General features: G+C 50.9%; 11 protein-coding genes across 11 annotated transcripts; 5 read left to right on the top strand and 6 right to left on the bottom strand.

Annotated features, from left to right (window-relative positions):
- Positions 1 to 39: 39 nt before the first annotated feature.
- N7468_003428 (FAD-dependent oxidoreductase) lies at positions 40 to 1,662 on the bottom strand (the record flags this gene model as incomplete). Its single annotated transcript, XM_058472725.1, has 5 exons — positions 40 to 516; positions 579 to 615; positions 849 to 1,077; positions 1,131 to 1,301; positions 1,386 to 1,662. Coding segments are annotated over 5 exons (1,191 nt in total), but the record flags the coding sequence as incomplete, so codon positions are not given.
- Positions 1,663 to 2,409: 747 nt separating this feature from the next.
- N7468_003427 (uncharacterized protein) lies at positions 2,410 to 4,199 on the top strand (the record flags this gene model as incomplete). The annotated part of the gene is made up of 2 exons (XM_058472724.1): positions 2,410 to 2,500; positions 2,638 to 4,199. The coding sequence occupies exon 2, from the start codon at positions 2,898 to 2,900 to the stop codon at positions 4,197 to 4,199; it is 1,302 nt and encodes a 433-aa protein (XP_058331727.1). The 5' UTR covers positions 2,410 to 2,500; positions 2,638 to 2,897.
- A 492-nt stretch (positions 4,200 to 4,691) lies between these two features.
- Positions 4,692 to 5,857, top strand: N7468_003426 (spherulin; the record flags this gene model as incomplete). Its single annotated transcript, XM_058472723.1, has 3 exons — positions 4,692 to 4,860; positions 5,135 to 5,350; positions 5,430 to 5,857. The coding sequence occupies 3 exons, from the start codon at positions 4,692 to 4,694 to the stop codon at positions 5,855 to 5,857; spliced, it is 813 nt and encodes a 270-aa protein (XP_058331726.1).
- Positions 5,858 to 6,336: 479 nt separating this feature from the next.
- Positions 6,337 to 7,941, bottom strand: N7468_003425 (DNA-directed RNA polymerase I subunit RPA49; the record flags this gene model as incomplete). The annotated part of the gene is made up of 3 exons (XM_058472722.1): positions 6,337 to 7,329; positions 7,408 to 7,739; positions 7,800 to 7,941. The coding sequence occupies 3 exons, from the start codon at positions 7,939 to 7,941 to the stop codon at positions 6,337 to 6,339; spliced, it is 1,467 nt and encodes a 488-aa protein (XP_058331725.1).
- A 1,593-nt stretch (positions 7,942 to 9,534) lies between these two features.
- Positions 9,535 to 11,512, bottom strand: N7468_003424 (putative MFS transporter; the record flags this gene model as incomplete). The annotated part of the gene is made up of 8 exons (XM_058472721.1): positions 9,535 to 10,085; positions 10,139 to 10,186; positions 10,255 to 10,308; positions 10,364 to 10,720; positions 10,776 to 10,898; positions 10,952 to 11,112; positions 11,188 to 11,365; positions 11,500 to 11,512. The coding sequence occupies 8 exons, from the start codon at positions 11,510 to 11,512 to the stop codon at positions 9,535 to 9,537; spliced, it is 1,485 nt and encodes a 494-aa protein (XP_058331724.1).
- Positions 11,513 to 12,917: 1,405 nt separating this feature from the next.
- Positions 12,918 to 14,252, top strand: N7468_003423 (Rieske [2Fe-2S] domain protein; the record flags this gene model as incomplete). The annotated part of the gene is made up of 1 exon (XM_058472720.1): positions 12,918 to 14,252. One exon carries the CDS (start codon positions 12,918 to 12,920, stop codon positions 14,250 to 14,252), a length of 1,335 nt encoding a protein of 444 aa, XP_058331723.1.
- Positions 14,253 to 14,427: 175 nt separating this feature from the next.
- N7468_003422 (uncharacterized protein) lies at positions 14,428 to 15,038 on the bottom strand (the record flags this gene model as incomplete). Its single annotated transcript, XM_058472719.1, has 3 exons — positions 14,428 to 14,534; positions 14,589 to 14,693; positions 14,768 to 15,038. The coding sequence occupies 3 exons, from the start codon at positions 15,036 to 15,038 to the stop codon at positions 14,428 to 14,430; spliced, it is 483 nt and encodes a 160-aa protein (XP_058331722.1).
- Positions 15,039 to 16,239: 1,201 nt separating this feature from the next.
- Positions 16,240 to 17,830, bottom strand: N7468_003421 (uncharacterized protein; the record flags this gene model as incomplete). Its single annotated transcript, XM_058472718.1, has 4 exons — positions 16,240 to 16,728; positions 16,770 to 16,943; positions 16,993 to 17,488; positions 17,577 to 17,830. 4 exons carry the CDS (start codon positions 17,828 to 17,830, stop codon positions 16,240 to 16,242), a joined length of 1,413 nt encoding a protein of 470 aa, XP_058331721.1.
- Positions 17,831 to 19,918: 2,088 nt separating this feature from the next.
- On the top strand, positions 19,919 to 21,382 carry N7468_003420 (uncharacterized protein; the record flags this gene model as incomplete). The annotated part of the gene is made up of 1 exon (XM_058472717.1): positions 19,919 to 21,382. The coding sequence occupies one exon, from the start codon at positions 19,919 to 19,921 to the stop codon at positions 21,380 to 21,382; it is 1,464 nt and encodes a 487-aa protein (XP_058331720.1).
- A 789-nt stretch (positions 21,383 to 22,171) lies between these two features.
- Positions 22,172 to 23,855, top strand: N7468_003419 (glycoside hydrolase family 32 protein; the record flags this gene model as incomplete). The annotated part of the gene is made up of 2 exons (XM_058472716.1): positions 22,172 to 22,561; positions 22,623 to 23,855. 2 exons carry the CDS (start codon positions 22,172 to 22,174, stop codon positions 23,853 to 23,855), a joined length of 1,623 nt encoding a protein of 540 aa, XP_058331719.1.
- Positions 23,856 to 24,622: 767 nt separating this feature from the next.
- Positions 24,623 to 25,432, bottom strand: N7468_003418 (A4/G1 family peptidase; the record flags this gene model as incomplete). Its single annotated transcript, XM_058472715.1, has 1 exon — positions 24,623 to 25,432. One exon carries the CDS (start codon positions 25,430 to 25,432, stop codon positions 24,623 to 24,625), a length of 810 nt encoding a protein of 269 aa, XP_058331718.1.
- Positions 25,433 to 26,488: the final 1,056 nt, after the last annotated feature.

Raw genomic sequence — 26,488 nt, 5'->3', positions numbered from 1 at the left:
TATATATGAGAACCCCCCCAGATTTTCACCTCATGGCAATCAGTTGATCAAACGCAACATGTAGCGTATGATTCGAGCTCTATAAACGGCTGTCTTTTCCCACTTCTCGTACTGGACTTCGGCATCCGCTAGGACGTCAAATCCAAGGAGATCCTTCTGGTACTGAGCATCACCCCAGTTGAACATACAAGGGGCCTCCCAGTTCGCGGACGGCAATTCGGAGAGTTCCTTGTCGCGCGCCTGCTGCTCTGGCCCATCGGGGAGATGGTAGTAGTGCCGCGTGTGCACAGCGCCTTCGACGTTGACCTTGGTCCGCTCCTTCCGTAGATCCTCGTACAGCTCGAACAAGCTAGAAGCGCATGCAGCCCTTTTCTCTCTGCTGGCTGCGACAGTGTGATGCTGGAACTTCCCCAGCAGCATTCCCAAAATCGCTCCGTCTTCAACAGCCATGGCCGCCCCTTGCCCTTGGTACGGGGCAGTAGGGTGCGAGGCATCCCCCATGAGGGTGATAGTTCCCTAAAAAGGTCTCTAGTGAGTCTTGCAGCCAATCTTCAATCCTCCGGGTGCCGATGCGATACCTTGGTCCATTGGTCAAGTTCCTTGAAGTGAAATAGCCTAGTCGTCAATGGTGAGTGCATGATCGAGATGATATCAATTAGCCTGCAGACGGTCAGTCATCAGCCGGCCCCAAGATCTCATTGAACCGACATTGGGTCCCAGCCACGGAACTTAGCGGTCACTTCTTTTGGACTTGCTGTGAGTACATGCGTGCCTGGTGGGTATTCATCTGCCACGCTTCACTGCTGTGAGAATCTTGTCAAATGTGGAAAACACTTCTGGGTGCTGACATTAAGACCAAATTGTATTCTGTCTGGCCTCTGAGCGGATAAAATACCGCATGTTTCCCTGGACCTAGCCAGACTTGCGTGTCTGACTTTTGCAGCAGCTTGTCCAACCTTTTGTTTCTGAGAGCTCTAAGCTGTGCGTAGCTGAAAGTACCTCGGTAGGCTAAATCTCCGGTTGCGGCGGGCGAAAAGGGTCTATTCAAGACGACGTCTCGGACCTGCGACCAGAGTCCTAGCACGGGATGGAAAATCAGTGTCCTCCTTCCAATGGTGCGCAAGACTTACCATCGGCGCCTATCACCACATCTGCCTCCACAGACCTTCCGTCTTTGATGCTCACATATTGTGTATCTGCAGCTCGAGTGACATCGACGACCTCCGCCCCTGTTAGTATTTGCACTCCGAGGGCGATGGCTTCGTCGAGAAGAACGCGTTGAAAATCACCCCGATGCATCACTCTAGAACGAAACGGGGTTTCAGCGGATCTTCCTGGCCTGATGACCCAGCGCCAAGCACTCAACACTTACACCCATTCTGCACCATATACCTTCTCTGTCCTCGTTTTTAGTGGCTTAGCAACGATTACCTCGCCATCCGCATACTTCCTCAGCCGGAAAAAGTCCTGCTGGTAAGCCCCCGCAGCTTTGAGTTTCTCGAGCAGCCCAAGCCGTGTCAGGACACGGCATGCATTAGGCGGAATGTGTATGCCCGCGCCCACGGTTAGGATCGCTGGGGTTCGCTCAATGACCGTAACCTTCAAGGCCGGATTGGCTCGCCGACAGGCAATGGCACATGTAAGACCGCCTAGTCCAGCCCCGACTATTGTCACCCGGAGCTCGTTCTCGTTCTCGTTTCTTGGCTCCTATACTGGATTCAGTAAACGGTCCTGTGGTTCGCGGCAGGGATGCAGACGTTTGCCGTGGATGCGAATCCGCCCATGTTCTTGGGATGATTTGGAATTGCTGGCATGCAGCTTACTGGACAAGACCTGGCAGAATTAGAATGAACCCCCAAGTTATCTTGACGGTTCGGGGGCGTGTTGAACTTAAAGGACTGGGCTACGGGCTCTTTGCTATTTTGAACCAACGATATACGTGATCTTAAATCCAGCTATCTACGTCTGGTAATTAATCGGTGACACCAATGATACTGCTATCCTACGACATGTCCTGTTCAACTATAAACAAAATCAAGAGCGACTCGTATGGAAGGACGATACGGGCGCACAGGCCCTGTCAGGCGGTCCTGAGTGCTGATTGGTCACATTGAGGGAATACGCTCACGAGCGTATCGGGTGGGGTCCAACCTTATTCCAAATCATCAGCCCCGGACCCCAAATCCTCCTCTACTCAGCCTCAATGCTGGCGAGCAAAAAGAGGTCAAAAGAATGGCCCTGAGATGAGATCTGAAAATCAACTCTAGAAGTCTCGGCCTCTTGAATGTATATCAAAGAAAGAAACAAAAAGGAGCCCACGGAAGTTTTCATTCGATACGCTGAAACCTGGCAAGAGATACACTTATGGTGCAACTGGTTGCCATTGCGAGAATAAGCCCACTTGAAGACATGCCCCGCGATACGACTCGGCTATCCACCTCCTCGATTGGTTTCAGAGTGCGGAGAGCGCACGCAAAGTCGAGGAATGGCTGTCTCAGGTGTAAGCAACAACGTAAGAAGGTAGGTCGCTCCCACCAGCGTGGGCTTATACATGTTCTGATCGTATTTCCCAGTGCGACGAGCGGAGACCTAGTTGCTCCAGATGTGCCAATCGCAGCTATGACTGCTGCTATCAAGGACCCCCAGCGGATGCCAGCTCGTCGGATGAGCACGAGGTGCCGGACCGATCATATTCGGATCTAGACATTCCTCTTCCGAGTCCCCAAGTCTCTGTGTTCACGTTAGAGGACCCCAGCGGGCCAGCAGATAATTACCTATCTGTACCTGGATCTGTCCTTAATGCCTCTTGTCATCTCTCTCCGCTTGGGTACTCTCCCAGTCCGAGGAGTGCAGATGAGCGAGCGGTGCCAAGGCAGCTTCCTGATACGCTCAATGCCATGGAACTGGGCCTCTTGGGCCACTATCTAACGCACACGAGCCACTCAATACCATGTGATAAGCTCGACCTCTACGCGCTATCGGTTGGGATGCCTAATCTTGCGTTTACGAGCAAGCCGGTAATGTCGTCTCTGATAGCCTTAGCCGCAGCATGCAAATCCCATGATCTGGTCACGGGAACCAGGACGCCTTTAGACGGCCCAGTATTAGCGCAAGTTCGAGACCTCCTGCGGCTTGCGGAGCATCACCATCGAGCTTCCCTCCAGCATATCCAAGCATATATTTCTCAATCAGACTGGTACGATACCATTCTGGCGAATGCAGCACTGATGGTTTTGTATGCCTCCGCAAACCACTCCACGCGAGTTCATCTCGCCATAACTGCTAAGCGAGCTTCACGGCAGCTTCCAAGCGATGTGCTGCCGCAGAACTCACAGTGGATCTCATTCACCCGCGCAGCCCACATTGCATCCAGTGCGGTTCTCAGGGATATTGTGGATGCCGCAGATTATTTTCCGACGCCTATGAGTAGCTCAACCAGTAGTGCCCAGGGCTTACCTCTCGATGCTTGGAACGATAGTCGTGTTCTATCACCGGAACTTGGCCCGTCGGAAAGAACCAAGTCCCTCTTCCTTCCTCTCGTGGCTTCTACATATGTTCGGGCCCATGAAACTCTACGGAAGAGGGCTGATTCAATAGCGGCTCGGTTCAAAGAAGCGGAGTCTCTTCAGGATCATTTGGATGTTGGCGCATGTTTGGAAGCTTTGCCGTTACTGGAAGCATGTGCCACCGCTACGTTATCCAGAACAGAGCCTCAGGACACCCCGGAGAATGAAAAACCCGAATCCGTGGTATTTGACGACTCGTGCAAGGTCTCGTCTTGGGTTGGGAAGTATATGATCAGCGTGACATCTATGACCTTGCCGACGGTCCTCCGGAGAACCATCATGTCGTACTTGAATAAAGCGCCATCGGACTTTCTCAACATCATCCAGTCAGTGCTCGATTTACCAGCTGCAGAGGGGACCGTGGACCATCTTTCGCCGCGATATGAAAATATGGCCCTGCTCACGCCCACACAGCTCCTGGCGGTAGATATTTTTGCCCACTGGCTTGTTCTTCTCTTGTTGCTGGACGGTGTGTGGTGGATTGGTCGTATCGGACAGTGGGAGCTGGGCCAGGTGGTGTCGTTGATAAAGAATCAGGACCTGCTTCCTCAGTTAGCAGACCCCGACTCGGACGAAACCTGGTGGCCTCAAAGCATGTATTTTGTCAACTTGGAGCTTTTGGCTGGTGTTTAGAAAATGAGTATTCGATTCACCATCAACTTCCTTTCCTCGACATTAGCCGGCTGATCTAGTCTGTTTACGATGAATGACCCACATCGCCGTTGGGCTCCAGGGCTGCAGGGCTCCAGGGCTGGAGGCAGTCGTATTATTAATACGCTTAGTTAGGTCCACTCCACTTGTCTGCGGGTAATCTATACGCCTGCAGAGAAGCAATACGGCTTCCGCCCCCGGACGAATTCACACGTAGCCCCGGCCTGTCACTTCAAACCTTATCCAATTTTAACACTGCTGATACGGGAGTCTCGTAAAGTGATCTACAGGTTCTTCAAGCTCTTCGTGATCAAATGGTCCTAATAAGTGTGCATGACACGACTCAGACTTCACCTCGTGATCCGTCATCGCATGTGTCTAGGTTAACAATGATTTAACGTGCTGCCAAGTTTAATTGAACCATGCTCTGGGTACGCTTTAAGGCCGTTCGTGCAGATTGTCGATCCATTAAACATGTCTACTACTACAGGTTTGAATATCTTGGCAATGCTGGAGAGCATGGCGGAGCAGGGCGTATGTGTAGACCTCGACTCTCCAACTACACGACGCCAAGGGAAACGGGGCTTAGATTTCACCAAGGCTGAGTACTTTTTGGAATACCTCGTAGATCATCAACTTGGTAGTATGCCCCCGTAACTGAAGATCTCTGTATATAAGGAACTTCACGGCCGTTGCAACGATCCCTCATTCATCCAGCTTCCCAATTCACCAGAATACATCACCTGTACCAACATTTTACCCAATTCGAGTCTCAGCCTTCGTCAACTTTCAAGCAAAAAATGCCTTCTCGATCTATCCTTGCCTCGGCCATTGTGCTCGCCCTTTCTCTCTCCGCAGACGCCGCACCTCACAGAATAGCCGAGCGCTCAGCATCAGACCTGAGCTTGCCGGTGCAGCTACAGCTGGCTCCAAAGTAAGTCACTCGCTAGCACCCAGCCCTACACAAACCCCAAAGCTCAAGCTAAAACCCATCTTCTCCCCCTCTCAGCTCTATCGAGCGCTACAAGCTCCTCCCAAGAACGAGGACTTCGTCTTCGACTTCAACAAGACCACCGTCCCAGTAGCCAACCGCCAGAACTTCCCAGCCCTGATAAACACCGGTGTTGCTTTCAGTCTCTCCCAAGTACCAGGCAAGACACCCGACCCAACCCCCACTTGTGCCTGACCCCCGAGTCTAACCTCCCCCGGTAGCTTGCGGCATGACCTTCCTGCACCTGCACCCCCGCGCGACGGAGCTTTTCGCCGTCACGTCCGGCAGCCTGTACTCCGAGATGGTTCCGGAGGGCGGCGTCACCGACGCCAATGGCACCGAGCGGATGATCAAGAACACTCTTCAGGCTGGCCAGATGACCATCTACCCGGCCGGGTCGTTCCACACGCAGGTCAACCCGAACTGCGAGGCTGCGGGGTTCGCGGCGGCGTTCAATGCGGATGACTATGGGTTTACTGTTGTGGCGAACCAGACGCTGGCGCTGGATGATGAGATTGTGGCGGCTTCTTTTGGGAAGACGGTTTCTGGGGAGGATGTGGATTCGATCCGGGATTCTTTGCCCGGGGGCGTTCTGATTATGGTGGAGGACTGTTTGAAGAAGTGTGGGATGAAGAAGCGCGCGCTGTAGGGTGTCGTGGATCTGCTAGTGGCTTTGTCGATGTGGGTGTTTTGTCTGTGGAGCTTTGATTCGTGTGGTCATCGATAGGTGTTGATGGTGTTCTGAGGATTCTGCGTTGTCTTTGATTTTGGATTTTTTTTTTTTTAGTTCTTTTGGTTATAGATTAGCAATTGGATTGTTCTTTTGTTGTCGGTTCGTTTCCAGACTCGGAGAGATCGGCTCTATATCATTCGCTCCCGGGGGGGCAGGTCTTCTTTTCACCGTCAGCACAGCAATAACTTGAAGGCATGAAGACGAACTATCTTACTACTTTTCATACATCGGAATTCACCAGGACTAAATAGATATGCAACATTTCATTCATAGTTAACATGTAAGATTGAACTGACACCAGTCAAAAACTCCGTATGTAAAAGAGACACATTTTTATACCGTCTCGACCCAAAGAGACTACATAAACAAGCCAACCGGGGCAAGACACAAAACGCTTATGCACGACCCCCACGACTGACCTTAGGGAAGCTAGGCGGCACACGCAGACGAACGATCTTCCGGGCATTAGCCTCGGCCTTGCCCTTGATATTGAACCGGGCATGATCAGACTGCAACGGCTTATTGATGATACAGCCCAGCTCGCGGAAGTACTGCTGGATCGTAGGCGAGTCCAAACGCAAGTCATCGCGCAGATCGGACGGATCCGTCGCAAGCTCGTTGGGCCCGTTCCCGCCCATCTTATCAGCCGCGGGCTTAGGTCCGATGTGCAGCGTAAGCGCACAGATCGTGGTGTGCAGGAGAGTCAGGTCAAACTTGCTCAGGAAACCGCCGCTGGGCACGAAACGGCGACGAACAGCCTCGATCACCGAGTCGGGGAGGAGCTCTTCTGCTGAGGGCTCTGCGTCCTTGCTGTTTGTTGTGCTAGAGAGTGCCTTGCGCAGGTCCTCGCGAGGAGGCAATTTCTTACTTCCCGGAGCGGCGCCCGCGGAGCCCTTGCCCATGCTCTTGAGCGAGCGCGAGAATTCGAGCAGGAGATGGATAAATCGGAGGACTTGCAGGAGTTGCTTGTCGCCAGATTTGACGACGGCTTCGACGCGGGATGAGACGTAGCGAGAGCCGGTGACTACTTCCTTACCTGACTCGACTTGCTTCTTCCACTCATTGACGCCCGTCAGCTGCTCCAGAGTGATGGAGCCACCGGGGACTAAGTCGGACAGCTTGTAGATGTCCAAGGGGTGCACGGCTGTCAGGTCGGGCGTAGGCACAGGCTTGGCGGCTTGGACTTCGGCTTGGACGTTGCTTTCCTTCGCTCGTCCAGAGGCAACATCCGCAGGCAAAGATCCAATAAGCGCAGCGCCGGCTTCGGGAACAGTTCCAGCAGGCGCGTTGGACAGTTGCGCATTTTCTGCCATAGACTGTACCGCTTTGCGAGATTGCTTTGTACCAAATGTGTTTGTGAGGTTTGTTCGTTGAGCACGCATGGTGTTCTGTATAAGTTAGCGCCTGCCTTTTCCAACCCATTATGCAGAAGCAAAAGTAATTAAGAAAGGAAGAGTCTTGCTTACCATCTCCTCTTCCTCTGAGACCTCCTCTTCATCCTCGACAGCGCTGCGGACAGCACCCCGGAGGGTCACTCGCCGCGCTTCGACGACCTGCCATGTCTTGCGTTCTGGATCAATCACAGCGACGTAATGCTTCACTTGTGAATCAGTGTCGTCTCCCAAGCCCTCGCGGCCAACAAAATCCATCTTGTCGTGCTCGGAGGACTGGAGCAAAATCTCCGAGGAGACAATGCCAGGGTTTCGGGTCGAAGTGGAAGAACGCTCAGCCTCATCGCGTGGCTTGAGATACGGGGTCCAGCGAAGAGCTTTCTGGTTCAAAACGCCGGGTGTGGAGGCTTCCCCAGATTGATCAGTTATTTTCCTCACATCAGCATCCACAAAGCACTAGTACTCACCAATGACTGGCGCCAGAGCGCTCTGGTCCTCGACAACGCTAGCGGCGAGCGGCGGGAGGGATAGTAGGCCAGCTGCCTTTTTGCTGGGAGCGTCTGAGTGATCTGAGCGCTTGCGCTTTTTGTCTGACTTGTCGGAAGGCATTGTGAGTGAGGATACCTCAGTAGAGCCTACAGAGATTCCCCGACGTTGAAGTGAAAGCTTGCTTGATCTCGAAAATTAATTCTATGCTCCCGCAATTTTTTCTGCCATATCTACACGGGCGGTGAAGACGGCGGCCACACAGAACTGAGACTAGGAAAAAAGACCTAATGTAGGAGAACGGATCAGCTGCACGACGAAGGTTGAGCTCATTTACAAAAATGGGAAATTGTCTACAATTACGAGAGGAAGAATGGTGCTCTGTAAGTCATTGATTTATCGGCAAGCGTAGCTATCGAAAACAAAGAACCCCGAGCTAATTCCAGTATTTTTTTTGTTGGGCGGTAAACTCTCAGTGAAATACCTCTCCATAGCTCTCTAGCTCTCGAGTAATTGAAAGCTGTAATTGTAGCAGGCGAGCCATAGTAATTGACCAAGAACCCCAGCGCAGTACTCATCGGACTGATTGCGAGCAACCAATCCTCCACTCCTAACAAAAACACATGGACCTTTCCAAATTCAGGGTTTGAGCGGACTCAAACCCCCATGTTCGGCATCAAATGGAACAACGTTAACTAATCCGAGGAAGTGGATTGTGGGGAGAACAGTTGCGTTTGAACGGCGGATTCCGTTGGACGATTTGTGAACCCCTCATAGGACGGGATCCATATCCGACATGTAATTCGTTCGGTGAAAGGTAGAAACGAGGTCGTAAACATCGAGTCATTAATGGTCGTGTTCAGCGTTCAAACTTGAGTCTCGGCTGGGGAGCTGAGATGGAGGGGGCGAGTAGTTTATTTGCTGCGACCAAGTTAGCATTGGGTAATTTTTGATGTTGTCCACGGCTCAGGGCCGTCATTCGAATGGATTCCGAGGTAGGACGTACGATCTGGCACGCATCTTCCTGCGCTTGCGCTTGAGACGACGAACGCGCTTCTTTCTCCACTTAGCTCTCATCTTCGTAGATGTTTACTATTGCGAGGTCAGTTCAGTGTTCGAGTGCTTCATCCGGAAACTTAATGGGGAGAGTGGCGACTCACAGTTCTGCGAAAATGAGGAGAGATGGTAAGGAGAAAGACAAATCGTAGCGGCCCGCGGCGCATTTGTGTAGTGGGCGGATGACTCAGCTAAGCGAGGCGCTAACCCCGATTAGGCGTCCTTGACATCAAGTTGATTGCATCACACACTGGAAATAGGGTTTGCGCACAGGTCGAATTTCCGCTTGTTGCCAAGCTAGATATTACTCGTATTGGCTATTACTGGCGAGTACTTCCTGCGGCATTGTTTGGCTCCTTAGATTTCGTACGATTGTGTATCCTGTTGTCATTCAACTCTCCCAGCAGTTTGTTATTATTAGATGACGCTTTTTTCCAGTTTCATTATGTCTGATTATAAACGCCGTAAGTATTTACTGTATCTCCAACTCGAAATGCAATCACATCGAGTTGCGAAAGCTCAGTTCACTCATTATCGAGGGCATCTTGTGCATCGTGCATCGGGGATTGGCTTGAGAATCAAAACTTGGAGTTCGCCTCGTGCAAAACGACCCATGGACTCTCCCAGTACACTAAACTCAATTTCGACCATCAAGACCATCTAGTACGCATAGCGGTAGGTCGGTGCCAAATCACCAAGGGTCTCCTCTGTCTCGTTGGGGATTTCGTTCGGGTTGACTGGAGCCCGATCGCGTTTGTGATTCTCCAGCCTTAGGGCGACGACGTAGACCACACAAGAAATGATTGCGAGACAGGAGAAACCAATGCAAATACTGTACCCAGAAATGTAGTAGGGAGCATCCTTGGTCTCAAAAGCAAAGGTGGAGATAATACCACCAATGTTACCAAATCCAACCTGCCATCCGGTACCAACGCTGCGTCGATGATGGCCGCTCATGTTCATGGCAAACCAACACACAACAACCGGCATAGCGCTGTAGCAACCACTTGTCACCAAGAAAAGCGCACCGTACTGGGCGGCAGTGTCGTGGTGGATGCCAAGAAGCATCGCGAATCCAGCGATCGCGATCAGGATTGGGGTGACCGCAAAAATAAAGCGATGTCGGAACCGATCAGAGAGGTAGGCAATAACTAAGGAGAACACGAATGCTGCGGCCCAAGGAGCGATCGAATACAACTGCGTCGTGACAGCTATCATCACCCGTTAATGAAAATCAGGCAAGATTGCAAGACGTTGCACTTACAGCTATATCCAAAGCCTTTGATGATGGTTGGCGCGAAATAGGCATATCCTACAAAGTTATTAGCAGCTGATCTCTGTCTTTTCCACAATGGATTTCCACAATGGAATGCAGCTTACCATAGGCAGGCACGATGAGACCAAAGTACATGAAGCCACCAATGATAACCCTATCTTCAGACCTGTCAGCGGTAGTTATATTAAGTCATCGTGCTCACACAAAACTTACAATCCTTGAGAACACCCAAGACCGCACGAGCATCCTGCTTGACATGGTGTGCTGATTTTCCGACATCTTTGGCCAACTTGGCGCGAACAAACTCACGCTCCTCGTCGGACAGCCACTTGACCTCCTCGGGGAAGTCGGGCATTACGAAATACAATGCGATGGCGACTACGGCGGTGATGACACCCTCGATGATAAAAACCCAGCGCCAGCCATTGTATCCACGGATTCCCTTCATTTGCCCAAGACCATATGCCAGCAATCCACCGAAGGCGCCGGCAAGGGTAGTGGAGCTGAAAAAGAAGCTGAATCGTTTCTGGGCTTCACTACGCTTGTACCACATTCCCAAGAGGTAGAAGCCTGAGATGGTCTTTAGCGAACGAACAAGAGGGGAGAATGTTGCGCCATAACATACATCCAGGAAACATTCCGGCCTCGAAAACCCCAAGGAAGAACCGAGTAGCCATTAGCCCACTCCAATTCTGAACGAATCCCTGGCAAAGCATCACAATGCCAAACATGAACATGCATAGCGGCACTAGGTTCATTGGTTAGCCGCCGCACTTTGACCAAATGAGCCAATTCACATACACCACACATGAGGCTTGAATTTCTTGAGGAGAATATTTGACGGAATTTCAAGGATGATATACGGGACGAAGAAGATGACCAAAGCGGTGTTATACTTGGTGCCGTGCTCGATGTTCAAGTCTTTCGTGAGGCCCAAAATCGCAGCGTTACTGATGTTGACTCTGTCACAAGGAAGAATGATTAGCGCATGATCGCGAAGTTTCCATAATCAGAGGAGGTAACTCGTCAACGCCTACCGATCCAAGAATGCGAGCAAGTACAAGATGCAAATGCACGGCAGAATGTGCCAATCGATCTTGGCCATGAGCCGTCGTTCGGTCGTCGATCGGAGCGGAGGGAGCTCATGATCTTCGTAGCCATCGTCTGATTGTTGCTGGAAGACCTGGCTTTCGCCGCTGTCATCGCCTTTCAGTTCTACATCGGTTTTTGTCAGCCACGAATAGGCAACCTCAAGAGAGCCGAGCGGATACACATTGGAGGCCGTAATGCGCTGCGACTGTGTGCGACGCGCGACGGTGAGAGGGTCTACACGTCTCTGAGTCACATACCTGCGGCTCCCATTTTCGAACACCTCAGTGTGTCAGAGCATCAGAGGGGTGAGGGGAAGATCGTAAGCGCAAGTCTAAAATTGGTCGGATGCGTGCACTTGCGACTGCAGCACAATTCAGCGCACGGGCTTAAAGTTAGTGACAGCTGCCAATTCGCGCAATGTCCCAAGTCGAGTGTGCGAAGAAGAGATGGGAATGAGGAGAAGAGAGTAGCTAGGCCCGAGGTCGGGCCAAGAGTTCTGAAAACAAGTACTGACCAATGACTCTTCTGATTAGTATTGTCCTTCGTGCTAGTTTTTACAACCTCGACCCGCCCGGCCGATCTCGGTGCTCCAAACCTAAAAAATCACGACTATAGCGATCCTTGCATTTCTGACTCCACTTGAAAGTGGTGATACATGATCAGGGAGCCTTTCCGCCAGCATACCTCTACAATTCATATTGCTTTTGCGCCTTGAAACTTCTCCTTGAATACAATGTCCGACAAGGTCTAAAGGGGCAGATGGTCACAGGAGTTCCCGATCCGCCCAAGGTTCCCCGCAATAATCGGAAAATGTGGGAATGGCTCAAGCCCCTTTCTAGCCTATTATGGTTAGCAGTCCTACCAATTTTGGGTTAGTTAACTAGTGGTCAGCCCAGCTTGACTTACAACCCCGGATCTTTGCCCAGACTCCCCGAGGGACCGAGCCCTTCAGGTTGGAGTGCACAGTAATCAAGGCATGGACAGCCCCGCATCTAGCAATCACAAGCACATTGCTTCCCTCGAGATGGATCTGCGATTTGCTGTTTGTTCACCAGCCTTCTTGGAACAAGTAAGTGGATCGACGATCTTGGTGGATTGTTTTCTCCGATCCGCCCATAAGTTACCAATGACAGTGGTTCTTTCGGTGGATCGTTGACCATGTGACTGCTGCTAGATAACCGCGGTTCTGCATACCCCATTTTGGGTCTTTTAGTTCAATAGCAGTTGCGGCTCTTTGCATCAATCGAATTATTATATGCGCGTTTTAAGTTGCTTGGGTTTCGAGGTCGAACTGTAGTCAATACCATCTCCTCCCCCGATCTTATTCTTTGCGGATGATTTACGACCCTGGGAGTTTGGAGATATATTTCCAAGCCCGACTAGGGCTCAAAATGCTGTCAGCTTTCCCACGCCCACGCCATGATAATCATCGTCGACGCAAAAGTACGATATGGAGCCTTTCTGTACACATCATGCTCATGCAAGTGATGCTAGGGATAGGTGACGGGCCCAGCCTGCTGCGATCCCTAAATGGGCCTTATATTTCCATAGTTATAGGATCCGCGTTCCATAAGCCCCACCAACACGTGACCTCGAATTTGGTCCGCGAAAAAAAAAACCATGTCGCGTGGCAACAACGTGGTTTAGTTTGCAGTACCACGTGAAGAAAGTCAAGATGAAGATTAACTGTGGACCATTGACTGGCTTCACCCAAGCCCGATATGTGATTCATCTATCCACGGGGAAGCGCCTGGTACTGTTTCGTCTACCGGCTATCGACCCCGCCAGTCCAAAACCAAATGAGGCACAAGGATGGTCGTATTTTGCGATGGAAGCAGAATGTCCCCATGCGGGAGGCCCGATGCAAGATTCAACCGTTGATATTGAGGATTCAGCATACGTCGCGTCGTGTCCTTGGCACGCTTATGATTTCAACGTGGAAACGGGAGAGTCCAGCCTCGGGCTTAAAGCTTGCACGTTCCCTATTGATGTGACCGGCGAGTCTGTTTTATTGGAATTCCCAGTCGACGATGGCCATCCTGTAAGCTTGGCCAAGGTCGAGCCTGTAAGCGAGAAGGTCAAATTGAAGCATGGGCGGCCATCGGACAAATCTGCCAAACCTAAGCGCGAAGAGCCTGGTATGGCAAACTATCTAGATGACACTGCCACCTTCTGCGAGTGGGCCGTCCACATCTTGAATACTGGCAATCCCGAACACAAAATTGAGTTAACAACTCATTTCTACTCAATTTTCACGGAGAGGGAGTCCTCCTCCTCACCAATGGAACTTGGTCGAGGCACCGTCACCCCACCCGACTACCCGCCGCGAGAGCAGATGGAAATTATTAGAGCCGGTGAAATGCCACGGAGCAGTAAAGGAGGCTCCCAAAAAGGCCGCATCATGATTCTCCATGCCCTCGCCAATATCGAGCTCTGGGCCATCGACCTAGCCATCGACATCTGCGTGCGCTTCGCCACATTCCACACCGACAAGAGCTCCCAAGAGCTCCCTCGAACTTTCTTCCATGACTGGCTGAAGGTGGCGAATGATGAAGCAAAGCACTTTTCTCTCCTCCGGACCCGCCTCGAAGAGCTAGGGTCGTATTACGGGGCTCTTCCAGTCCATCATACCCTATGGACCTCGGCTCTTGATACAAAAGATGACCTCCGCGCTCGGATCAGCATTATTGCGCTTGTCCACGAAGCCCGCGGCTTAGACGTCAATCCCGTAACCATCCAGAAATTCAGAAATGCCAACGACCGCGAGAGTGTAGACACCCTCGAGATTATTCACAATGACGAAATTACTCATGTTACGACCGGCCACCGGTGGCTGACTTGGATTTGTGATCAGGAAGGGATCGATCCTGTTCAGGTCTTCCGAACTAATGTGATCAAGCACTTTAAGGGCGTTCTGAAAGGTCCCTTTAACGAAGAAGCTCGATTGCAAGCTGGTATGGATAAGCGCTACTATGGCGATATTCCTCGACCCCCGATCAGGGCGGCATAGTTAGCTTTTTCTCTTTTACCTTTACGATGTATGATACCGAAATTAACGACACGTCAAAAGTTTCTAAACTTTTATTACTTGGGAATCTAAGATTGGGCTAATTACTCTTTTCGAGTATCCATCTCCAACATCAGAACCCTAGCTAAATTATATCAATTCAACTTCAGTAGCTAGTCTACTGGGAAACAGCGAGGGAGGCCTTGCTGCAGCTAGAGGGAATCTTGTCGTCATAGTAGCGGTCCAGGTAGAACAGCTGAGGAACACCGTGGTTCCAGTCGCAGACTGTCGCAGATATTAGAATTCCTTCATGGGTCGATTGATGAATACAATACTTACTCAACCAACCACCAAAGCCGTCAGCCTCGGACCAAACCAACTCCCCACCTTTGACAGAGAATCCATCGGAGCCAGTGCCGGCGTTGATGGTGACAGAGTCCCAGGCTGTTCATTTTCCTCATTAGCCATAGTGATCATTCTATAGGGGGCCGTATCCCCATTTGCTTCGAAACACTTACCGGCGTAGTTAGTGTCAGACTGGATCTCAATACCCCATGGGTACTGGGTTTTCAAGTCCGCGAAGGCGTTTGTGCCATTTAGGAAGAAGTTGGAAGCAACGGTGGCATTGCTTTGAAAGACAGCATCGTTGGTACCGGCACCGGTGTGGTAGGCAGTCAAGTACAGGTTGTCATGCTGGGAAAGAGTGGCCCCAGTAGACTTGAGCTTGAACTCCTTCTGGCTAGCCATGGCAGTGCCAGCCAGCAACGCAACCGAGGCGATGAACTTCATCTTAAATTTGGGGATAACGTCAAACGATTTAATTTGCAAAGCGAGTGAGTGGTTGAGGATATTCTCAACATCTTGTGGACAAGTTCTCCGGCTTTATATCCTTTGCCTAGGAGGTCGAAGATGCGCTACGCCCCACGGGTTGTGTCAAAAACAAGAAACTAAGAGACCAGACAAGAATAGAAAAAAGAGTCGGTATGTATCAGATGACAAACCAGTAGCTTGTAACTAAGCTTCATGTACGGACACGAATGACCTATGGGGTCAACTGTGAAGAATTGTGGGCCACTTTCACCCCGGACCAGGAACCGGAAATAGGATAGCCCCGAGGGGCTGATTTGTGGCAACTGCTCATGTCGGCCTTTCAGGTGCGAAAGGGAGTGGGGATCTAAGACATGGCCCATTCCACCACCCACTGCGCGAGCCTGATCTCGTCACCGCATTGATGACAGTCCTACAGACAAGCTTCGTTGTTTACTGGATCAGGAAAGTGGATTCCATATTTAAGGGTACTTCGTACTTGACGCGGGAAAACATCCTACGAGACTGAGACACACCGTCGATCGGGTCGATAAGCGGAGGTCAGCGAAGGTGAGACCCTGAACCGTGATGACTGAGCAGCGGTTAGGACCAAAGCGTAAAGCAAAACCTTACGTGAAACCCTCCCTCATGAGTATTATAGAGAACGGCCGATGTTAGGGGATCTCTATAACGTATGGAATCCACATGTGTATATTAGTAAAATAGACCAGAGACTAGTTATATCATTATCGTTATGGACTGCGCTTTTCAGGGTGATTTGGAATGCAATTCAAGCCCCACGCTGACAGTGTAAATCTTCGCTTTTCTCCGGGGCAAGCGCTACTTATACTATACACAGGCATGATCGGCGGTGACTGAAGGCATCCCTGAACCCTCGGCTGACGACAGGAAATTGTGCTCTCAGCCAGGACCTCGCTTTAGCAAGCGCCTCTTAGTATATTCCAGCACGACCTCAGACTCCACAGAATCCACTGCGCAACAATCTCTTATAAGGAGATATCACTACGCTCAAATCAGTATAGCTTGTCAAGGCAATTAATCAGTGAGCTCGTACGTGCATGGTAACGAATAACGCCTTCTTCGAGGTTCTCATGAACCTAAAACTCCAATCTAACACACCCATGCATCATTAATATTGTCCTGACTAACCCTCCAAACGACCTCATGGAGTAGGGTCCAGTATGATCTCGTCGATTTCGATTCTCTCAGTCCCAATTCCCCAAATGTCAATCATCCCACCAAACGCCGCCCGCGCCGGTTGAGCAGCGCTTTCGCCGTTGAATCGAAGTAATAAGACACAACGTTTGCCTCGTATCTCACCCTTGATATCGACATCCCACAAAGGCAGGAACCAAGCCGATTCAAACAGCGCATCCTCGGCAAATGCGACGACTCGAGGAGAGACTATTCGCAACCCATCCTCGTCCTGGCGATAGTGACGGAACCAGGTAACAGTTTCTTTGGCTGCCCGAAAGAGACCTATGACTTGACCTTCTTTTGCTTTGAGGCGGAGATCGTCGGAACCGAAGTGCTCGTCCGAGAATATGATCTGGGGCAGATTGTCCTCGGTAAACCCCGGGCTTGGATGCGACTCAACCAAGAAGAGACCAAGAGGTAACAAAGCACCGTCCGCGATCGAAAGCCACCGGAACTTTCTCTCAACAGTGCCTTCTTTCGCTTTCTCTTTTATACGACACTCGGGGGGGGAAGGAAAAACATTTCCCATTGGTTCTTTGCGATAAGGGCAGACAAGAATTGCCTCTTAACATCGTCCATGGGAATTCCGTATTCAACCTTGACGTTCTCGAGCTCCATTGCACCGATCAATGCCCAGCAGGAGTCTTCGACGTACTTGTATTCTCGGCTCTGCTTACCAGCGAGGATATAGAGCGGGCTCCCCCCGGAAATAAAATACCAATCCCGTCTCAACGAGAAACTTGATCGATCGCCGCAGCCAGAGTGCTGAGTTGGGCGACTTCGGTAACAGATTTCCAAACTGGCCTGCTCCTGGCCTCACGGGATCGGGATCATGACCTTCAACGTGTATGAAATAAGCCGAGGCAAGGTTGTGTGCCAGGACTGAAATCGGGATAGACAAGTCTCTAACGGTTGCCTGGGCTTCGTTGTAGAATCTTTCGTCCGAGAATGGCTTTCCATTACTATCAATGAGAAGTGTATCTCCCAGGAGAACACCTTCTTGCAAAGTCCACCCGGACTTTAACCAGCGTTCCTCTTTCTGGGCGGTCTGGATCCATTGCTCTACGTCAGCTGTATGCTTTCGAACGATTTCTGGGTCCGCATCCCCGGGCCGTGTCATTCCTAAGAGCAGAATTTTCTTGAGCGCTGACTCTTCCGCCCAAGACGTTGAATGTAGCCAGACGATGCTTTTCTTCGAATTCCTGTAGATATGCCTGTGACGATCAGCTAATATTCTCCTCTGATTTGTCCACAAAACATCTCGAAACACCGTACAAAAGCAACATATCCCTAATAACTCACAGTTGCTTCCCTATCTCCTCTCCCTTTGCATCGAGGAGTCCTTTACCCAAGTCATCGTTTCGAACCTGCGGAACACACATCCAGTCCCACCAGATGTAGCGCGTACCGATAGTTTTCATCACCTCTCTGGCCTCTGCCAAGGTCCATCTAGAAGTGGTAGGGACATTCCAAATAACACCATCTGGCAACTCCGAAGGTGGCACTGGTTTCTTCCAGTTTGCAATGAACCCCCCAGGTATAGGAAACCACTCCATAGCCTTCGCTAGCCAGAATGTCCTTCGAGACTTCAGTATACGGTTGGATCCTCCACTCCTCCAGATCCAGCAGCCACCGTGGGGATTTTTTATCGTTTTTGGGAATTTTTATAGCACCCATTTTCGAAGTGGAAAGGAAGACAGATGAGGTCAACTAAATGGATATACAGCGACAGAGTAGTTATGCTAAAGAATGATAGATTAGAAGACAGAGATAGATTTGCGAACGGTATTTAAGACGCCAACTGAGATCGAGCGTAGACAAAAGTACTGCAGATATGCACCCGCAGACTGACGTGGAGTCCTTCGATTTGCTGGTTTGCATGCTGAGGATCCTGTCGATCTCCAAATTCAGTGGATAAGTGTCCAGTTAAGTTATCCGCAATCTAGTGGCTGGCTGCACTGTGGAGGTTGTGGCGCTGACATCGCGTAACCACTTTGGGACACGATCTTTCCTGGCTGGCTTTATGGAGGTAATCGCACAACTATATAGGCGTGTGTGTCAGCGATGATCATTTCCGTCGTAACCGACGACCCGTCCCAGCAACAGTGCATGAGGCATTCCGCTTGTTGTACGCGCCACACTCGGGTAAAGACTTCAACCAGAAGGCATCAGGGACAGAAAGAGTGTCCCTTCAAGCACTGGCATCATGACTAACAAGTCTAAATCACCTTTATCTCACATATTAGTTTGACTGGATCTATTCAGGAGAACGCAAGCTCTCAGCTGTCATCTCGCTTGTATATGAGAGCAAAGATCAAAGGTAGATTTTTCCAGTTGGTCTTGCTAGTTGCAGTTCTCACGCTGAGGGGGATATTTCATGACTTCATCATCCATCCCGAGATCCATTCCACTTCTTGCTTCAATATATCCAACACAGTGAAAAGTTTCGACTGGCTCGCAAATAAAGTATTGTTAGCCCTTTCGAGTGTCAAAGGTAGAGTGCACCACCGATCCACGACCGGGTCACCCGTTTCGGATTAGCTTTAATGCCTCAGGCACAATATCCAGGAAGACGCCTGGATGGTGCCCTAAAATGCCTTGTTTGTACCTGAAGTTTCGCCCTTGAGCACGATTTGTCTGTTGACCAATTTCAAATCCCAGCCATGGCTGAGAATTATCGCATTTCTTGTTGAAACACCTGAGAATTGAAGGAGTGTCCGGGCCAGATGCCACGGAAGGGCTGGGTGCCACTTAAGCCTTCATATGCAAGCCCCCAGCGCCTCCGGTAGCAGGGGTGGATGCACGGATTCCAAGGTGAAATGGCTCTCATCGACGCAGCCGAGGAATGCTTGCCATGGAATAAGTCTCAACCCAAGGCGGACGTGCGACGTTCGGCCGCGACGGATTGCTTGGAGAGTCCTGTCCATGTAATGCTCGTGTGATGAAGGCTTCTCTCCTCTCGTCAGTCGGCAAACACGGGTTATCGGCTCTAAGAAATCGAGAGTATGACCAGATCATGCCCCCAAACCATTATAAAGACGATAGTCATAGAATGGCCAAAGGGTCCGAGAGCCGGGGTTGTAGCTACATCGACTCGAGGTTTTGTCGTTCTCGACAGCGATAGCATATGATCGCCTCGCTATATTAGAAGAACCCTGAGTCTTAATCGGCATTGAGTTATTTTTTTTTTCTCTTGTCTCGTGGACTTCCCCGGAAATATAGCAATGTCAGATGATTCCACGATAGACTAGACGGCTAGAAGCATCATATCATCTGATTGGGAACGCCATGTCACGTTCCCCGCAGGGCCGCAGATCTCCTCACCTCAATGCGATGCCCCTGACATTCCCCGACATGCGTACGCATTCCGCTCGGACCGCTTGGCCGAAGAAGCAGCGCTGATTGGATACCAGTCACCTGATCTCCGCTCGTACAGGAACGAGGTACCGATTTATGCGGAGAAGCTTTGCCCTCGATCCTCTTGTTCGCGTGGAATGCCGTCACGTCCGATAATCGGGTAATTCCAGGGACAAGAAGTCCGGGACTATATAGGGGTGAGCTCGACCTCAGCTCTGAGGTCCGTTCAAACACACGACTATTCCCCTTAACTTGAACCCACAAGCAAGGGGCAACTGTGCGGCGCCATGCAATTGTTGCTGCCCCTGGGCCTTGCTACTCTTGGAACAGCTTATGTTCTTCAAGAAGGCACAACCTGTATACTATATCCAGAGTCTCTCAAGAATGAGGGTCAAGCTGTCGACGATGCACCGTCGATTCACGAAGCCTTCGAATTATGCGGGACCGACGGCGAGGTGATTTTTACGGACCATACGTTCCACATCAATTCAGTGCTGAATACTACAAACCTGGCAAATTGTGATGTGGTGCTCCGAGGAGAGCTCCGTTTCTCTGACGACATCGAATACTGGCTGGCAAATTCTTATTCTGTGGTATTCCAGGACCAATCCACTGCTTGGCTTTTCGGGGAGAGAATGTCACCTTTAGGGGGGAAGGGGGCTGGTACAACGGTAACGGCCAAGCATGGTATACCGAGAACCGAAACCACAGCAACCAACCCGGTCGCCCGATCAGTATCACTTTTTATGAATCCCAAGAATCTGTGGGTCGACCATCTGAATATCACTCAGCCACAATTCTGGGCCACTTTTGTGTCACACAGCTATAACGTCTCGATCACCAATTTCTACGTGAGCGCTATCAGCAATGATGAATGGGGCACAGTCAATACGGACGGATACGACTCCTGGAATAGCGACACCCTTCTCGTGGAGAATGCCTATATCACAAACGGTGACGATTGTATTGCTGTGAAAGGTAATACGACAAATTTAACCGTCCGCAATGTCGTTTGCAACTGGGGCTTTGGAATGGCTGTCGGGTCGCTCGGCCAGTATCCTGCAACCCCCGACTATGTTGAGAATATTCTGTTCGAAGATATCGTTTGCAATAATTGCATGGAAGCCGCGTTTATCAAAACCTGGCAAGGTATTCCAGAAGATGACAGCTCTAACGGAGATGCCGGCGGCGGCGGAAGCGGGACTGTCAAAAATGTACAGTTCCGCAACTTTGAACTGACCAATGTAGCTTTGCCTATTCAAATCTCGCAGTGCATTTACAACGAGGCGGAGAACAATTGCAACACCTCGAAGATGGCCATCTCAGATGTCACTTGGTCTAATATCAAGGGCACTACGCGATACAATGTCGCCGCCTCCATCTATTGCTCCGATCTCCACCCCTGTCCGGGGATCAGGTTTGAGGATGTCGAATTGCAGAGTGTTAACAGCACTTTGGGGTTACCTATGTCCGGGACGAATATTCAGCACGAGGTATATCAATGCCAAAATATAATTGACCAGGAGGACTCGGGAGTGCCTTGCAATCGCGTTGCACCAGATAACTACAGCCAAGTGGTATCTTCCAATATTTCGGATGATGATGATAGTGATGATAACGACGAAACCCCTGGGACGCCTGGGGTCAAAAACGGTCCCAGTGTCGCGAGCTCGGGCGACTCTGACCACCCAGGTTTTGGAGCTGGCTCACGCCAAGAGAAGCTTTCCTTCGAGTCTATGGGAAAGATTTGAAGCCCTTTTCCCAGTCACTAGCGAACAGAATCAAATTCAAGAACAATTCATCCTTAAAGTACCCCCTTAGCTCATGTGTGGCTTCGCTAAACCAGTGTCGAAATGCAGAAGGGGAAACTTCTCAGTCGAGGGGCAGTACGATCCAAACGACGCGGCCGGTCTCGTCTTTAGACCGGGGAAAGCCAAGAAATAAATAAAGTATCCTGACGAAGCCAAGAACCCAGAATTGGAGAGCAACGGGGCGTTCATTACAGGTGTGGGGGGAAGCTACACGGTAGCTACATGGCTTCTACGGTTTTAGGAAGGTCGGCCAGTCCTGCGGGTAAGACGCGCAGACATCCTTACGTTCTACCCCACCGTGAGATACTTAGATCCAATTGACGATCCCTAGCATGCCGCTCCTGGCGTCCGTAATAAAGCCCGAGCTGCCCCAATGCACGCCACGAGCCGAGGATACCCCGATGCCGACTTTTCCAGGATTCCCCTCATGAATTTCACCGAGGAACCACGGGTAAACCCCACTACGTCTCCCGCATCCCCGTGAAACGAGAGACCATCCGGCATGCGGGGGGCCGCTTGATAGTCCATGTTTCTCCAAAGAATCGCCGGCGCTAACGACTTTCGGCAACTGTCCGAGCGGCCGTCCCCAAACAGCCCCCTCCCCCCCATGGGGATTAAATATGCGCGTAAGCGAAAGCGCACCATGAAGCTATAAAGACCACTTGGGGGCAGCTCTTCGACGTAGCTTGGAGCAAACATGTTCACCGGGAAGCTGGAGCCTATCACGCAATGAACACCTTGCGGCTTCTATACTTGAGCCTGTGGGCTGGAATCACATGGGCGGCAAGCTTCCACGAGCCATACCGTCCTCAGTTCCATTTCTCGCCCACGAAGAATTGGATGAATGATCCAAATGGCTTACTGTACCATGACGGGACCTATCACTTGTTCTTCCAGCACAATCCGTATGGAATCCAAGATGGCAATATCTCTTGGGGTCATGCCACGAGCCATGATTTGATGCACTGGGAACACCAGCCGATTGCTCTTCTCGCGCGTGGCTACCCACAGAATGTCACCGAAATGATCTTCACTGGAAGTGCTGTTGCGGACACAAACAACACCAGCGGATTGGGCGTCGACGGAAAGATCCCTCTGATTGCTATCTATACCTCTGCAGTGAGTTTGGGAGTCGACAACTTTGATTGCAATTATTAACCCTGCGTCAAAAAAACTTCAGTATCAATACGCACAGGATCTACCCAGCGGGAAATCTGTCAAAGCCAACCAGCAGTCTCAGTCTCTCGCCTATAGCTTGGATGATGGCAAGACTTGGTCTTATTACGACGCCCTCAACCCAATCATCGAGACCCCGGCCGCTCCGTACGAAGACCAATGGCAGAACTTCCGCGACCCATTCGCCTTCTGGCACGACGAGACACAAAAGTGGATCCTCGTCACAGCGCTGTCCGACATTCACAAACTTATGATCTGGACTTCAGACAATCTTATCGACTGGACAGTCGCTAGTGAATTCGGACCCGTGAACGCCGTCGGCGGCGTCTGGGAATGCCCGAATCTCTTCCCATTGCCCTTCAAAGCCGACAAGACAGGGTCAAAGTGGGTCCTTGTCGTCGGACTGAACCCCGGCGGACCACCGGGAACTGTCGGGTCTGGCACGCAGTACTTCATCGGCGACTTCAACGGGACTGCATTCGTTCCAGACGCCGATAGCGCGTACCCGGGCAACGAGACGGCAAATTGGATGGATTGGGGCCCGGATTGGTACGCTGCTACTGCTTGGAATGGCCTACCCGAGGATGACCATGTCCAATTAGGCTGGATGAATAACTGGCAATATGGCTCGAAAATTCCCACAAATCCATGGCGCGGGGCGATGGCGTTCCCTCGGCATCTGTCGCTGAAGCAGGACGGGGAGAAGGCTATCCTTCTTCAATGGCCCCATCAGAACATTACAGAGCTGAGAGGAAAGGAAAGATTCCGACGATCTTGGTCATCTCTCCGAAACGGCGTTCAGGATCTCGGCCCTCAAGAACGACTGCTCGATATCGAACTAGCGTTCGCCGACCAAGGTAAAACGACTTCGGGCACGTCTGAAGCCGGCATCATTGTTCGAGCTACGTCAGACTTGAAGACTCAGACACGTATCGGCTATGACTTCGATAAAAAGTTAATGTTTGTCGATCGCACCAAGTCTGGCATCACAGACATCGACAAGACGTTTCCGACCATCTACCATGCTCCACTCACACCAGACGAGCACGGAATAATCAAATTACGGATTTTACTAGACTGGGCCGGGGTTGAAGTCTTCGGAGGTGAAGGAGAGTCTACCCTTACCGCCCAGATATTCCCATTCGCAAACGCGACACATGTCCAAGTATTTTCAAAGGATGGGAGTACGGACGATGTTTCTCTCAAAATATCGGAGTTGACTTCGATCTGGAGCTGAGGCTTCCCAGCAAAACATGCAATGCAAATAACTGAGAATCTGACTTGCAAGCAAGGTCTATCATACAATCCCCGGATCATGCATATCATTACTACTAGTAGAAATGATCAGCTTCGAGATCTGGGTGTCACCTAGACGTCCACTAGTAGAAGTAGGTCATTCGTGAACCAATCAAGCCGGGGTAAATACACGGCAGATCGCGCATTAACACGGGAACCTTATCCTCGCAGATCTTGATGTGCTCGAAGGCGAATCTAGGATACAACTAGCCTACTGGGAATGAAATGACGAGTCGAACCACGTGTAATATTCAAAGCAACAGTTCCTGGCGGCAGCTCTCAGGAACTGTCCTATTAAAACCCGAAGATCCCTCTTTAGGCATGAACCGGAGTGGCAACCGCCCACAGCTCCGGTTCTCCGTCCGCGTATATGTTGAACAGTCACTGATAATAACTGGCTACTATCATCTGCAGTCGTTCTTTTTCTAGTAGCGCTACCTGATTGAAATCTAGTCAGTGTATCCTTAGGTTCCAACCCAAGCTGGGAAATCCTACTAGTATGAGTTCTCGTTTTCGACAGAACATTGTCAAGGGCCAAGCGTAAGAACGGATTACATTTTTCCTCTAAATCTTGGGTACAAACTCGCTACATTAGCATCAACATCCAAGGCCCAAGGAATCATATAAAAGCCGAAATTCGACCATGTCTCCGCTCAGAATGATGAAATCCGCCAATCCTTATACCCCATCCGCCCTCATCTAGAGCTCTCAAACATATCTCACCGTAACACTGCTCGAGGTCTTGGAGCTAGAGGTAAGGACCTGGTTCCCCTGCTCGATATCCAGGAGCGTCGCACCGGCGGGTCCCACCGAATAACCTCCCTTGCTAGCAACAGCATTCTGGAAAGTGACAGTCCCAAAGTCCGCAAAAGGCACCAGCGAGCTGCCAGACTCGAAGTCCTCGACAATCCATTCCGCATTATACTCGCACAGGTCGCCGTCCACACCCCCATTGAACCGGTGAGTCACCGATTGACCGTTGGACACGTTCTCCACCGTGGCAATGCCAGTGGTCTTGGACGAAGCGTCCACGGTCACCCGGATGGTATCGCCCGTGGAAATGCTGATACCGTTGAAGTTGTAGGCATAGTCGGGGTACCACTCGTACCAGGCATCATAGGAGACAGTGTTTCCCTGGACACAGAAGTCGACACCCGTCTGGAGAATCGCAGAGCTGCAGGTATCGCCGTCGATTCCCACCCATGCGGAGGCGCAGTATTGCTCGAAAGGGGAGCCGCCGCTGGGGGGAGAAGGGAGCGGGACCACAAATTCAGCCGTTACTGCGGTGTAGCCAGTGCCGATGAGAACCGCACCCGCCCAGTTGGAGCTGTACTCTTCGTGGGAAGTAGCGTTCAGCTGGAGAGGCTCCTCGGTGTTGGGCTTGTAGGGAGGGTGGCTGTGGCGAGTCCCTGCAGCACGGCGTGCAAGGTTACGAGCCTGACGCTGGGATGTCAGAGGGGCTGCAAGAGCACCAGTAGCTAGGAGCGTAGCGCTGAGAGTTGCAGTAGAGAACTTCATGGTTGAGGTTGTAGGCTTTGAGGAGGAGGGGAGAATGAGGACTTGGAGAAATGCTGGTGAGGACAAAGTAGCTGAGAATCAGCGGCGATCACACGGTTTATATACACCTGTATAGCACTAAATCGCGCACTTAACTCAACATAATTGCAGGGCTGAGGCCTGGAATCATCACGACTGAAGTCGGTTTCTCCTCCCATGTCGTTTAGCGATGCAACATTGTCACGAGGCATACGTAGCAAGAGCAGTCTATAGGCTACGCGGCCTGGGATAGCTTCATTTGAGAGAATGAGACAATGATGCCGTCGGAGGCCGACGCTGCCATTTGCACTAGTTCAGATCAAGGCCCTGCATTCAAGTTATTGTTCACTTCTCTGAAGAACAGAGCTTAGCTCGTGCAGAAAGTTTCGGCAAATAGCGCTATCTAGTTCTCTCATTAGCTCCACGGCCAATTAGCGCGCACTACCAGGACCAAAGAACACCCATATATCTCCCTACCCCCTGCTCAACAAGTTGAAGAGGTAGCTATCAGTAGACAGGTGTGATAGAGCCCTGCTTATCATATCCAGGGGCATTTTGTTTAGGGCATTCTTTTCAGGGGCTTCTGCTTAGCAATCTTCAGGCGAAAGCTAGAGAGCAACGCCAAGAATCTACCAGGCCATAGATAACGCCTCGTGCTCTCGGATGGGTCCACAATTAACGTGTGGAGTTCATCATGATGATAAGCATGCATCCCCACATTCGTCACAATTAAGCCTGCTCGTCCAATCACCTGCCGAATCGAGAGGTCATTTCGAGGTTGTCCTGTTGGCATATGACCACTCTCGTATTGTATTCATGACCGGAGAGGTCATCTGGAGTGATCTCTTCGATCTCTTGGAGAGTTCATATCTCGTACTAGTACAGCATTACACCGGCATATCATGGACGGATTGGAACAGGGAGCATTTGAAGAACTGCTGCGCGGAGAAGGCTAAAAGGTGGTCTCAGACTTGCCACAATCAGGCGATGTTACTGTGGCGCACCTACTAAAGCAGTCTAGATATTCGCAGCTCCGGA

The sequence above is a fragment of the Penicillium chermesinum genome (assembly GCF_028974085.1).
Source record: "Penicillium chermesinum strain IBT 19713 chromosome Unknown utg000003l:1.0-5111272.0:1.0-5115320.0, whole genome shotgun sequence".
Taxonomy (NCBI): domain Eukaryota; kingdom Fungi; phylum Ascomycota; class Eurotiomycetes; order Eurotiales; family Aspergillaceae; genus Penicillium; species Penicillium chermesinum.
Note: the sequence above shows the minus strand (reverse complement) of the source record. Positions and strands in the feature narration are given on the sequence as shown.